The sequence below is a fragment of the Lycium ferocissimum genome, chromosome 8 (assembly GCF_029784015.1).
Source record: "Lycium ferocissimum isolate CSIRO_LF1 chromosome 8, AGI_CSIRO_Lferr_CH_V1, whole genome shotgun sequence".
Classification (NCBI taxonomy): domain Eukaryota; kingdom Viridiplantae; phylum Streptophyta; class Magnoliopsida; order Solanales; family Solanaceae; genus Lycium; species Lycium ferocissimum.
Window position 1 is genome coordinate 36,325,465 of NC_081349.1, and position 14,259 is coordinate 36,339,723.

Sequence of the window (14,259 nt, forward strand, 5' to 3'; positions counted from 1 at the left end):
GGATTGATTCTATTCTATTTTATGCTTTTCTTTTCAATTGAAAGAGTTTCTATCTTCAAAGCATCGAAAAGTGTGACAAATCTAAAATTCAAAAACGGTTTTCACTTCTAATGGAATATTATTTTTATATCAATTTTCCATCCCTACACCTTAGGGCATGGACATTTTATTGAATAAGAAAGAGGATTTACAAAAGTTGACACCCAAATATAATCTTTCTAATCCTGCTGGGAATGGGAAAGAACCCATTCTTTACAAGAGTTAGATCAGCAACGTAAGCTTTCAAAAATAAATTTAAGGATGAGAGAGATATGTTCCATTAAGGAACTTTCTTCTATACAATTAATAAGCAGCAATGATGATTTTGAATTTGTTGGCTTTGTGATGGCCTACTGCTCTTCTTCATTTGCCTATAGAAACCATTCATATCTGACTAGTACTATTTTTGTGATGCAAATTTAACTATTTTGGTCTATTTTATGGTGTCTAGTATTATTTTTTGTGATGCAATTTTTAGGATTTGATGAGACTTTTCTAGTGTTTTTGATTAATTTTTTTTCCCACGGTTCGCGTCAGATCTAATAGATAAAGTTCATTACATATTTGACGGAGACCAAAAGTGATAATCTTCGACAAACTTAAAGGACCAAAATTGTTTAGAGCATACTTTATGGATTATTTTACACCTACTCTCAAATATGAGGGACCATTTTTGTCATTTTGCCTCATTTATATCATCAACTTTTAGCCCAGAGACTTTTGAGCTGAGTTTGGATTATGTAAATTTGGTGAGATGCAAATGGCACGTATCATATATATACATCATCAACTTTGGGCCAGAGGGGTTTAAAATGGATTTGGATTTTGTAAGATGGTATGATCATTTAACCTATTGGACATTTTACAGTCTTGCTGCAAATGGCCAGTTTCTTTTTGGGGTTTTAGCCTCCTGAACAGAATTGTATCAAATTTGACGGGCAAAATTCACAAGTAGCCACTTTCCAGTACTTATAGCTGAAAAATAGTTATTATTATGGAATTTTAAATTTTACCGGTGAAACTCAAAGAATTGTGTCGCTTTATGGTGATGTGGGTTTTAATAAAAAACGAGTATTGGAATGATAAACTTGAAAGCTAATGGTGACATACTTCAAACCTATGATATATAGACCAATGCATTTTGTCTGAAAAGCCTGTACTAGCTGAAGCATCGGCAACTAAAAACCAATTCAAACAATAGTTGAAAAATACTAGTATCTTGTCAAATTCGTCAACAATAGTTCAAATGCTTAATGGAAGAATAGATCCTTCGTGAGTTCTGAGGATGTTTTTAGTATCTCAAGCAGTAGTTGAATGATGTGTATTTCACGTATATAAGTAGACATTTGAATACTTGTTATTGGCCAATGTTTGTTAATTAATCATGGTTAAGCAATGATTGTAAATTTATATAAATATATGAGCGGGTGACGACGCGCATCCTGCATACAATTATATAAATATATAAAAGCGCCTTTTCACTCTCTTTTAATGTTTCCAGACATAAATGCGGTACGCAGTGATTTTTTCGTCACATTTTAAAATGAGAAACAATAAATAAAACAATATAGCACCTTATTACATAAAGAATAAAATATAAATAAAACACAATTCACATACATTATTAAAACTTTCTAAAAAAAAAAATACTATAACTTTTCTCAATGATTTTTCTTTCTTTGAAATGTATTTAATACATTTATCTAAATAATATTTTTTTATGTCTAAACACTCATTTTTTGGTAAATTTCTTAATCAATTTTCATTGGCGAGAAAAAGGAAAAAAAAAAGTCCAGATATTTCTTACTAATAAATAGTTTATGTCACAATAATATGATGAACATCACTTATGACCGAGAGGTTACGGGTTTGAATCGGAACATCTATCATTTTGTAGAAGAGGAGCAAAATCTATAAAATGAAAACTCTCTCCAGGGAATTCCAAGGTCATTTGCCTGGGATGTTTCGAAATATATACTCTCTTTAGTATTATATACATATTTAGTAAAATTTTCCGACAAAGCAGTATCACGTGACACCCCTCGACACAAGGTAGATCCGCCCCTGCTCCTCGATCACTGCCCTGCGCTCTCTGTCTGTATTCTTCCTCCACTGAACTAAATTGTCCACAAACAAGAAATCCCCCACAACGAAGTTCAACGATCGATCAGAACCACTCCCGTAAGATCTCACTTACTCTGGTATTAACACGGATGTATATAGTGTTCTTTAAATCATGAGTTTTTCGTCTTTTACATATCGTTGATCCAAGATCCAATTCTTCAATCTCTTTATTCCCTCTTTCAGGTTTCAATTTAAAGAACAAACTAAGTGATGGCTTCTTGACGGGAAGATTCGAACATCGATGGTACATAAAACTTAATTTACGCACTGAGTTCTTCAATTTTACAAAAGAAAGATTGATCCCTCTTAACATGGACCAGTTTGATTCTACTGCACATTCTCCCCCCGTGTCTTCATGTGGAAGTGGCTTCAAAGACTTAGTCATTCACGAGAGGAAACTGATCAATTAGTAGTCCTTGGAGGTGTATCTGAGGTTTGATGATTCTAAGTCCAGTTTCTTCGTAATTTATTGTTGTGTAGACAATGGCCTCTCTTTATCCATTTCCTATTTGCTATTTTGAGTTGTGTCATTGTACCTTCTTGTGTTTAATGTTATGCACCAAATCAGTAAAGATTGTTATTTTATACTCACAAGGAATTTACGGTTAGCATAAAGACTTTGATGAATGAAATGGTGCACTTTAGTCTTCCCTATATCTTTATCTTTCTTCATGAGCGTATTATCTTCAAATGCAAATCATGTTAATGCACAACAGTATCATAAGTCTATTCTAAGAAAAAAGCAAAACAATAGAACATGCTTATTTTGACACCCGTAAGTGTTCGGAAAAAAGGCAACCTTACCTCTTTTACATTGGCTAAAGCTTAAATGGAGTTAATCTCCTTAACTATCTAGTCAAAGACTTAAGGAAGTAGTACATGAAGTACTAAGTAAAAGAAGAGAAACAACCCAAGAACAAAAAGACCAGCTCAAACCAGTAGCATCACAAAAAAGTTACCTGGCAGCCGGCCAAGAAAATTTTCCAGGTGGATTGTAGCACCAAGATGAGTGTTTTTTGCTCTTCTCCTAAAGGAGGGGAGTTGCATTTTATCCATCCGTAGGTACCCAATTGCCTCTCGAGGAAGGTCATTTTCTTGAAGGAAAACTTTGTCTTCTTCGATGGTAGTAGCATATTTCGCCAGAGAATCCGCCACTCCATTACTTTCCCTGTAGCAGCGATTTATGTGGATGTTCCTATCATGAATTTTCTGTTGAATATCTTCAATATAGCTTTGTAGTCTCCAAGGAGGTCTATTGATACCTTTGATCATGTTGACTATGATTTGGGAATCCAGTTCCACTGTTAAGTCTTGAATATTATTGTCACAACACAATGATATACCAATTAAAGCAGCATGAGCTTCACTGAAGTTGTTAGTGAAAAATTGGATTGGATAGGCAAAAGCCATAACCATATCCCCATTTCTGTTCCTAACAATTCCTCCAGCCCCTACCTTGTTTTGGCCTACCATGTAGCTTCCATCAGTATTCAATTTCCATGTTCCTTCAGAAGGTTTTTGCCAGCTAACTATAATGCTAGTAATAGGGCATTTGTAACTTTCTGCAACATGACATACTTTCCTCCAATTCCAACTTGGATCCATCTTGCTAAACTTTTCTCCATGCAAGTCTTGATCTGAAAGAGAGCTTGGTGACATATGCTACTGGTACTTATTTGCTTTTGGTCATACTTGATAGTGCATCTGGCCCTCCAAATTCCCAACATACCATACTGGGAGTAATGAGAAGAAGGAATTTGTGTACAATATTTTTCGGGGGAAAGGTCCACCACTGGTCAAACAATCCTTTCACATTATTGGCAGTCAAATTTTGTCCCACGGGACCTGTCATCTGATGCCATACCCTCTTTGCAAGCTCACTGGCTATGAACACATGATTGACAGTCTCATCCATTGCTACCCTGCAACAACAATAGCTAAGACCCAAATCAATACCAAATCTAGAAACATGAGCATCAAGAGGTAATTTTTTTTTAAGAAGCTTCCACATAAAAAAGATATTTTAAAAGGAATTTCATCTATCCAAATATTAATAGTAGAAAGGTTAGGGATACTTCTCTGTCTGAGATCTTCAAAGGCAGAAGAGCTTGTGAAATGACCATTAGGAGTGAGCCTCCATATAGCTTTATCTTCTTTATCTCTATTGCCAATGTGAATATCCTTCACAATATTCACACTGTCTCCTGGAAGAAAATTGCTCAAAATTTCAAGATCCCACTCCTGATCTTGAATGTAGTTGCTAATTTTATTGTTACCAGGCTTTGAAGGCTGATCAGTCAATGAGTATAAGGAGCCTTGGAAGGTCCAATCATCCCACCAAAGATAGCATTTTCCTGAGTGAATATTCCAACTAATATGTTCTTCGAAAAATTCCCTCATAGAGATCAATTCCTTCCAGCTGCTTGAATCCTTAGGGATGCTAGCTTTTGACACAGGATTACTTCTCTGATAGTATTTAGCTTTCAAGAAATCAACCCAGAGAGATTTTTCAGTTCTAAGTCTCCACCACCTTTTAGCTAAGGAGGAGAGACATGACCAAAAGAAACTAGCACTATATTTCCTTTAAGTTGTTATTTCACAATTTTTAAGTTTGAATTTCAAAGCGACAAAAAAAGTATTGTGAATTTGATCAGAAATATCATTCAAAAATGACAAATTTAATAAATCATAAATTATGATTAATTTCTTTAAATTAAGATACCATTAGAATTCTATGTGCAAAAAGAACCATAAAATTTTCACTTAACTAACAACCCAAATATATAGATATCGTCGAACAATTTAATTAACTAAGATAATGTAAGAATAGAAAACATTTTTCTCATTTGATATGTTAAATTTTACTATACTACATTGGTAATTGCTAAATGAAACGTTGACATGTCCTAAATGGATAATTTAGTGGCTGTTGTATCTTGATCTCCTATACACAATGAAATTGGACTATGCTTTTGCAATTGATCATTCCTACTCATGTTAACTATATTAAATATGTATAACCTAAATTGGTAACCTACAAAATGTGAGCCTATATTATTATTGGCCACACTAAATATGCCTTACATTAACAGTAAGAAGATGTATACAAATCTAATAAATCAAGGGAACACAAGAAATAGAAGAAGAGAACAATAGTAAAGAAACATGAAGGGATAAGCAATATAATCATTAATATGGATAGTTACAAATTTATTTTTGGGTAATAAAGACTTATCTTTTATTAATAACAGAAGATTATTACAATCTATGATTTGTCTGGGGTAATACGTGATACCTAGACAATCCTTTTCAAAAGAGAAAATTACATACATAGGTGACATTATAAAGCACAAAGCTTTCAGAAACATCAAGATTGCTTTCAAATTTAGCAAGGTCATCCGCCACTTTTCCCTTCCCAATAGATAAGCTTTAAACTTTTCTGCTTCATGCATAAAAAACCTGCAATCATTAATAATATGGAAGAAAAGATTGTTATCGTTAATAAACAAGGAAATACTAATTTCGTTACAATCAAGGTATGTTTGGAATTAAGGAACACAATTTTCAGAAAATATTTTTCAAAGTTTTTCATGTTTGATCAGTCGATTTTTTGTTTAAAAAAAAAAAAAAAATCCTCTCGAGGAAAACAACTTCCTTAAAAATGAGAAAATTCAACTTCCCAAGTGAAAGTAGGAAAACAAGTTTTATAAGTGACCCCCACCCTCCAACACACCCCATCTTCACCCCACCACACCACACTGCCTCCCACCCTCACCTATTAGTGTTTGCCTCTATATTATCTAAATAAATGCTTTTGGAATAATATTTTCTGATTACTTACCAAGCCTTAACAGTCTTCCTCATGCCTACAAGTCGTGACGGTAGAGTCGAACGGGGAGTCCCTTCGCCGGAATCGGCATCGGATTGACAACAATTTTCTCATTTGGAATAATTTTCTCCCACTTGAACCTTTTAACAAGATGGTGCATGAATACAAGAATTTCTAAACGAGCATACTCTTTTCCTGGGCACATCCTAGGTCCTCCACCAAAAGGTACAAATGTGTATGGAAGAGGTCCACTTCCTTCAAATCTTGAAGGGTCAAACTTTTCAGGCTCAGGGAAGAAGTCTGGACTCTTGTGTGTAGAATTTGTACTCCAGTATATCTGCATAAATTTTTATTAGTTCACATCGATCGGGTTAAGTTGACGACCTACAACCAGAAGTAACTTTTATTTGCAATTCATTGGATATGATAAATTTAATGTCACAATTATATCCAAGTCCATGGAACGTATTGTCTGTTTTTAGCCTAGGCTTAGCTTGCACAGATTTGTTTTTTGGACTATATATGTCACATCGAACCCCTAATGGGAGTGTATATGATATCGATGACAGAGGGCGAGCCGATGAGGGCAGGTCAAAGAGAAAGGACTAACAGTTTCTAACTAGGTTGACAAGATTCTGAAGAAGGGTGCACATGATATATATCTTAGGTGAATCCCACATCAGAATGAGATAGGAAAGTGAACAGCTTTATAAGACATAACTCAATTTCACATGGTACGTGCGCTTTAGGGCTCGATGCGGCGTCATCCGAAAGACAAATATGTACGGGTCTAGGCCCAAAGTGGATAATATGTGTCGTGAACTTGAATTGTGATACTTCAAAATAGAATAATTATCTGCTATATGTCCGGTTGCATCACATCGATTGATAGAATATAATTATTTACTTCTATATAAGTTTAATCCAATTTAGTTTTTTGAATAGTTTTTCGTGAATTAACATTTTCAGGAGAAAGAATAAGATACAATTTATACCTTCCATCCTTTTGGAATGGAGAAACCATTGAAGATGAAATCAGAAAGGGCTTCCCTAAAAGCACCTTGGAGGGGTGGGGCAAGTCTTAAAACTTCACAGGCCACATTCCATGAATATTTCATCTTTTTAATGTCTTCCCAGTTCAATAATTCGCCTGGAGCCTTTGATTTTGCAATCTCCATTTGCTCTATATATTTTTATAACAAAAAAACAAATTGTCAGAAGCAACAGATGAAAAAATAAAAGGAAATAATATGGGTATTTGATCAAACAAATGCTTAGGTGGTTGTGCATCAAGAAAAGACCGGCCAGAACATGACGATATATATAGTACTATCATATTTAAAGTGCAACAACGCGCAACTATATCTATGGAAAATGTCTGAGTTGATAACCTGAAAAATAAAAGAAATTTTATTGATTCACAAATACATAATGTCATAATCAAATGGTAAACTAAAAATTATATTGCACTGGGAGAAGATACAAATTCAACTGTTCAAACTAAAGTTTATAGGATTCTCCATTGTGAGCTTTAATATTCGAGATGAAAATAAGGGTTAAATGATGGTCTAGAGAATCTTTTGCATATTTAAAAGACAGTTATATTATTTAATCGTCTATAATAAACATGAGATGGCAACGGGTAACCAACTTGCTACAATTGATTAAACTAAACACATGCTATAAATAATCCTTAAAGTGTGAGTGTACACAACTCAAATTCAAAAATGATAACTATTCTTAAACTACGGTATGAGGATACATTTGTGCAACCTAATGAGTTTAATATTTTATACACATATAATGTAAATAATTTCTACACTTATAGTGTAAATAATTTCTACACTCTTAAATTATTAATGGAAGGGTATTATATACGACTTATTATAGGTTTGAATGCACCTATAAAAAAATAATACGTTGCCATATATGTACAGTCAGGGGCTAATTTATGCATAAATTTTGGGTCACGTGAACACATGGTCACTCGACTAAACTCGATATATTATGTGTATAATTCTGAAAATATATCTAATATTAACTAAAGGAACACATGGTCAAAATAGGCTGAGTGGAGCACTGGGTAGAGGCTATGTTTACATCCTCAAGGTCACGGGTTCAATCCCCAGCTCCTGCACGTTTTTGCTATTATTTTCTAAAGCTGCCTTTTGACCTTCCTTTTTATATTATTAACCAAGTGAAAAACGTGTTTTTATATTATATTGCATCAGATGACTTTTCTTTCCTTTATTTCTAATTATACCAGGTCCCAAAAAGCAAAAAAAAAATCACAAAAACTCCATGGGATAATCCACAACGAGAAGTCGATGTCACTATAAAATTTTATATCTTATCTTAAAGCAATGGTGAACCCATCCTCATGAAATCCTAGATTCACCTCTGTATACAATAAAACCTCCCTATAACAACGTTGTTTGTCAGAATGGTTTTTGGCTGCTATAGTGAAATGTTGTTATAGAAAATATATGATGTAACATAGCATGAAAAATTGTTTCCAAAGAAAACTTGATCTTTATAATGCAATGTTATTATAGAGGATGACTATAATAGAGAGAGGCGTGACCGTAGAGGACAACATATTATAAAATAAATGAGTGTTGTGAGTGAAAGTAAGAACTAGGTTACCTTGGTAAACTCCTTCATAGATCTCAGGAAGCTCAGCAAGATACTTGACTATGAAAGCACAAGCAGAGCCAACAGTATCATGTCCACCAATCAACAACCCTAATATCTTATCAGCAATATCCAACTCATGCATGAATTTCCCATTTTCATCACAGGTCAAGAGCATGTATGACAATATATCTTGTGTTGGTGATGCTTTTCGCTCACCCAAATCAATCTTTCTTTGTTTAATAATTTCCACAAGCTCTTTCCTAATAAAATTCGAAGCCTTAATCGCGCGATTAAATGGTGTTCCAGGCAAGTCTATAGGGATAGAAATCAAACCAGAAGCCAAAACATCAAAAGGATCGGCAAATTTAGCCACATGGTTAGGATCTTCCACACTCACAAACAATCGACAGGCTAGCCTAAAAGTGTAACGTTTTGTTAATGGAAAAACAACAACTCGGTCATGATTTTCCCAATCTGAAGCAAAGTGACGTTGGGCCATGTCGTCCATGATCCCAACGTAACGTTGCAACACTTCGTGTTTGAGGAAATTTGGTAGCATTTTTCTCAATTTAATAGCTTCAGCTTCTTTGGTAGATATTTGTATTGTAGATGGAAAGACTTTGTTCACGGAATTTGGCCACCATACTTGTACCAACTTGTTTTCGTTTGAAAACAAAAATTTATTGCCCGTGGCACCACAAAAAACAGCGGCTTCTTCACCTAGAAGGTGAGTTTTGAAGACAATGGAGGAGTATTTAGCTATACGATCGAAAATGAATTTTTCAGGGTGGCCTTCCCAACCAGTGGAAAGAAACTCCAGGCTCTCTCCGAATACAGGCCACCCTGTTTTTCCCGGAGGAAGGAGGCCGGAGAAGGCGGATTTCTTCTTGTCGAAGACAAAGTGAAGGGAGAGGGAAACCAAAAAAACAAATAGGCAAAGAAGAGAGACATAGAAGAACTCCATGTCTTTGTTTATAACAAAACTTATCTCACTTTCTTAATTAGAAGCAATGCTAGCTCTCTCTGAGTATGGATATATTGATTGTGGAAAATTCAGGGAGTATATATAGGCACGTATACTATGTAATGCAGATTTCGTTTCGGCCTTATTCGGTAGGGCTGGGCATAAATTACCAAATCCCGAATTACCGAACCGAACCGATTATTTCGGTAATTCGGTATTTAATAATTCGGTATTCGGTACGGTATTCGGGAGTAAAAATTTAAAATTATGGTATTCGGGATTGGGTTCGGTACGAGCTATTAGTACCGTTTGGTATTCGGTATTTCCCGAATACCGAATTATTTAGTAATACTACGGGGTTTCTTCATCTTTTTCCTCCTATTCCCTGCTCTTCTTCACTTCTTTTTCCCTTTGTTCTGCTTGTCCCAAAACTGTACTTCTTCAATTTAAATATGAAAGAGATGGACATTTAGAATTATATGCATTTGCTTTTTCCGGAGCTATGAACCATAAATATTTCTCTCTATTATTTTCTTTTTCAGATTGTTTTTTTTGCTTTCTAAGAAAATTATATCTAGCACACATAAACTATGAACCATAAATATTTCTCTCTATTCTTTTCTTTTTCAGATTGTTTTTTTTTTGCTTTCTAAGAAAATTATATCTAGCACACATAATGTTTAGCTGCCCAAATTTTTTGCAATTCCATTAGTTTGTCACCTAATTTCAAATACACAATATGTGAAAGATGGGTTTGCATTCATGCCCTCTGAAGTAAATGATAATATCTTATTATTAATATTTGCTTTCTTGAATGGTAAATCCCGAATACCGTACCGGAATTTACCGAACCAAATTTTGATTTACCGAACCGAATCAAACTTTTTCGGTTCGGTATTTGGTATCTACTTTCAATTACCGATAACCGAATTACCGAACCCGAACTTTGAAAATACCGAACCGGATCCCGAATGCCCACCCCTATTATTCGGTATTGGTGGTGTTGGTCTGTTGGAGGAGTCATTGAGTAAATATGCCAATTTTTTGGTAAAGGTAAACAAATATATAAGGTATAATCCAACGCCACTTTCTAAAATACTTTCCATCAACTTTTCAAAAATCTAATTCAATATTGAAGAAATAGATATGAAGGGAGGGGGAAGAAAATTTCCAATCAATGAAAATGATCGCAAGGTAACAAAGAGGGGGTGTGAAGAAACATCCCTCACGTAAAAAGACTACTTTTGCATCTACTCTCTCTCTCGTGTTAGGTAATATAAACCAGGCGAAATCAGCTTTTTCGAAAGTCAGTTTCCTTGCCATCTTAATGGAACGAATATAATATAAAATGTGTACTCACATGGGCCAGTAGGTTGGATTTTAGGAGAATATATTGTCAATAGTGTATACTAGTACAGCTTAAATCCTAATTATTAGGAGAATAAAGAACAACATTATACCCAAAGCCATAGAGATAGAACTGATTATCGGGTTCCTCCTAATCCAGTAATTTTGACAATATAAGTGATCAACAAATTTTTCAACAAAAAATAAATCCAAAGATTACATTCATCAGATCTAAATTCCGAATCTCGTAAATGAGAAATAACTGAAAAGGCTAATTAAGGTTTATCTCACTGCAGCAATCGTGGTACAAAGTACAAACTACATTCAAATACTCATATATGTTTGGCAATTCATGGAATTTACCATTCACAACTCACAATATAGGAAAAAGGTTCCAACCTTGACCACACAAAATCTGATAAAATAAACAGGTAAATGATTTTGATAAAATGGATCTCAAGACATTAATCAATGGTGAAAAACCAAGTGCTGATTATTTTGGCATATATAATCACTTGCCAGCGACTTTTTCCTTGATAGTTTCCCATGTACCCTTTTCTTCATCATCTTCATTCTCTGTTGCCTTGTCTAACACCTTTTTCGACATCTCTGATATTACCTAATCAAAATTAATTGAAAATCATAATAAGTTGTCATATAACAAGATGATAAAATGGTGGTATGAAAGATTTGCCTTAGCCACAAAAAAATGACCATCTAGTAGTACAAAGACAATTTTAATCAAATCATGTCACAACTAGTCTAGTACGTGTACAATTTATTTATAAGGCATAAAACTAAAAAAGTTTAAATTCAATACATTGACACTTTATTATGTCATTCTTAAATATTTACAGATAAATCTCCTTAAAATTTAAAATTACAACTTTAAAAGTAAAACAAGTCAAGATATTATGACATCATATGTTATAATCTATTTGTAAGGTATGCTTTGCAGAATTTAATGGATGCCTTTCCAGAAAATAAAGTGTTTTCTTTCAATTAAAATACAAAAGAGAACATCTTTGAAAAATATGTCACGTTAAACGGAAGAAGGGACATTTGAAGAAGTTCCTAACTTATGTTTCATGAGTAACTATTTTAAAAACAATTTAGGTAGTATTGAATAGGAAGATAAGATTTCTCCTGAAAAACTTTTTCAAGAAAATATTTTCCTTCCGACCAAACACACCTATAGCTAAATTACATTCCTCTAAATACTTGTATATATAATAGATCAGAAACTCTAAGTGGAATCAATCAATTTTGCTTACTAGCATATTTTACTTGGATTATAAAATGAAGTTGTAAATTAAAAAAAAAAAAAAAAAGTTAATACTTAGAACAATAAAGACTCTTTTTTCCAGGAAGAAGATAGAAATTACATTTCCAGCACTAGAAGAGACAGTATCTTTGACAGAATCACCCACACTTTTTACTTCTTGAGCACCTTCTTTCACTGCTACTGCTGCTTCTTTTATTTTTTGGGCAGTCTCTTTATCAACTTTTGCCTGTTAATTAAATTTATTTCCCAAATTAGAGAGAGGAAATAAGAACATGTTAGGAAAATAAAACATATTCAAGAAGAAAATTGAATTCTAAGCATTCAAGAGTGTGATCTATCGATCAATAAAATAGGTGAAGAAAATTCAAGACAAAAAAACTAGATCTTATATTCTCTGACTAAACCTTATTGGATAGAGCTATTCGATGAAATTCAAGACATAACACTATATATCATTCCTTCTCTGTCCTAAGATTTGGTGGACAAAGTAACTCGACAAAATTCGAGACAAAAATAGTAGACTTTTTTCTTATTTGTTCTAAATTTTGGTGAACAGATTTATTGAATGATTTGAGACAAAACACTAGGTTTTCTTGTCAATCTAATCTAAACCTTGATGGAAAAAATTACAAAAAAAAAATAAATTCTAAACCATAATTTCAATTTACTTCTCATCTAACATAAATCTTGATGAACAGAATTACTCGACATTCCTGATAAGAATACCGAAATAAATACTCACCAAAAACAATTTAAATGCTAACAAACTGCTCCGAACACTACAGTTATTGGAAAAACAATTGAATTATAAGATAAAATTAGAAAATAGAACTTACTATTTCAGAAGGTCTAGTAGCACTAACAAAGCCTCTAGAAATGCAAACACTAGAAGGCACCATAAGTTTAGCAGTAATAGAATTGGACATGGTGGCAGCAAGTTTCAAGTTAGCCATTTTTATTTTTTTTTGCTTCTTAATTGTTTGCAATTTGATTTTTCTTTGCTTTTGATAGTGATTTTGTTCGTAGTGAATTTCTTTTTCTTGTTTTTTCCTTCCCCCTTTTTGGTGATGTGTTGTTGCATGAACTTCTGTGTGGAAGCCAAATAGATTGACACGTGTCTGGTTTTTGCGAGTTTATTGCAAATGAAGAAAAATTCTCTTATGTCTATTAATTTGTCTGGACTTCTTCAAGTCAGTTTGAGGACATGACCAAGTCATTCTATTTACTCCGTTTTATTTCTTATTTTCTTGGTTACTGTCAAAATTAATTTGTTTTAAAAAAATGCTCTTTATGACAAGTATTATTTTGCAAAGGTATTTAGGTATAACAGCAATTTGTATTTGGATTAAATCTATCAAAAAATTGTCTTTCGGTGAATATGTTTAAAAAGTACTAGTTTTAATATGTCAAATTGCAAAAAGGAAAAGTATAACTAATTCTAATTTGACAATATGAACTTTTGATATTGGTAATTTTGTCCCAAGAAGAAACTAAAAATACTTTTTTTAGAGAAGTTAAACTTTTTCAGCTTATTCTTAGACTGAAAAACAGTATACTACGTGAAACTACCTATTTATTCACAAGAAGTTTGGTCAAATATCTTTTTCTTCTATATTAAGTATTTTTTTATCAAGCACTTTTAATTTTTTAAAAGCTTGATCAAACGGGCTATAAAACAAGTCAATGTATTTATGTAGTTAGGCCCAATCATAGTATCAAAAATAATTTTTTCCATTGCAATATGCTTTTTTTTTTTTTCGTTTAGTCCGTGCTTTTGAATGAATGCTGTATGATGACTATTGAATGAAATTTGTCATGTACAGTAAGTATTGATTATCATAGATCATAGTAGTGCTCCACGATTTTTTTTCTTTCCCTCTTTGAGACTTTTGTATTGCTACCTCGCTGATAATGTAAATGCAGGATCAGAGGAGTTTCACCTATATATATTTATATATTTTTTTTATGTTTGTAAAATAATATTTATTCAATCATATCACTAATAAAATAGTTATAAATTATAGTTAAAAGTCA

General features: G+C 33.2%; 2 protein-coding genes across 3 annotated transcripts; both read right to left on the reverse strand.

The window, feature by feature from the left end:
- Positions 1-6,012: 6,012 nt before the first annotated feature.
- On the reverse strand, positions 6,013-9,636 carry LOC132068273 (beta-amyrin 28-monooxygenase-like). Its single transcript, XM_059461810.1, has 3 exons — positions 8,639-9,636; positions 6,988-7,175; positions 6,013-6,329 (listed from the first exon to the last, which is right to left on the reverse strand). The coding sequence occupies exons 1-3, from the start codon at positions 9,591-9,593 to the stop codon at positions 6,030-6,032; spliced, it is 1,443 nt and encodes a 480-aa protein (XP_059317793.1). The 5' UTR covers positions 9,594-9,636; the 3' UTR covers positions 6,013-6,029.
- A 1,567-nt stretch (positions 9,637-11,203) lies between these two features.
- LOC132066885 (uncharacterized) lies at positions 11,204-13,250 on the reverse strand. 2 transcript variants are annotated; one of them, XM_059460081.1, is made up of 3 exons: positions 13,062-13,250; positions 12,371-12,451; positions 11,204-11,559 (listed from the first exon to the last, which is right to left on the reverse strand). In XM_059460081.1, the coding sequence occupies exons 1-3, from the start codon at positions 13,176-13,178 to the stop codon at positions 11,452-11,454; spliced, it is 306 nt and encodes a 101-aa protein (XP_059316064.1). In that variant the 5' UTR covers positions 13,179-13,250; the 3' UTR covers positions 11,204-11,451. The 2 variants fall into 2 exon arrangements, with proteins under 2 accessions (XP_059316064.1, XP_059316063.1); XM_059460080.1 differs by having other exon boundaries at positions 12,326-12,451; positions 13,062-13,230.
- Between the last annotated feature and the right edge of the window lie 1,009 nt (positions 13,251-14,259).

Bases quoted from the DNA above. Each gene is read 5' to 3' on its own strand.
- LOC132068273 (XM_059461810.1), bottom strand. From the start codon at position 9,593: ATGGAGTTCTTCTATGTCTCTCTTCTTTGCCTATTTGTTTTTTTGGTT. The intron at 7,176-8,638 runs GTAACCTAGTTC...AAAAATATATAG, and splicing joins CTATGAAGGAGTTTACCAAG to AGCAAATGGAGATTGCAAAA. The intron at 6,330-6,987 runs GTATAAATTGTA...AAATTTATGCAG, and splicing joins CCATTCCAAAAGGATGGAAG to ATATACTGGAGTACAAATTC.
- LOC132066885 (XM_059460080.1), bottom strand. From the start codon at position 13,178: ATGGCTAACTTGAAACTTGCTGCCACCATGTCCAATTCTATTACTGCT. The intron at 12,452-13,061 runs GTAAGTTCTATT...TTTAATTAACAG, and splicing joins CTACTAGACCTTCTGAAATA to GCAAAAGTTGATAAAGAGAC. The intron at 11,560-12,325 runs GTAATTTCTATC...AATTTTGATTAG, and splicing joins TCTCTTCTAGTGCTGGAAAT to GTAATATCAGAGATGTCGAA.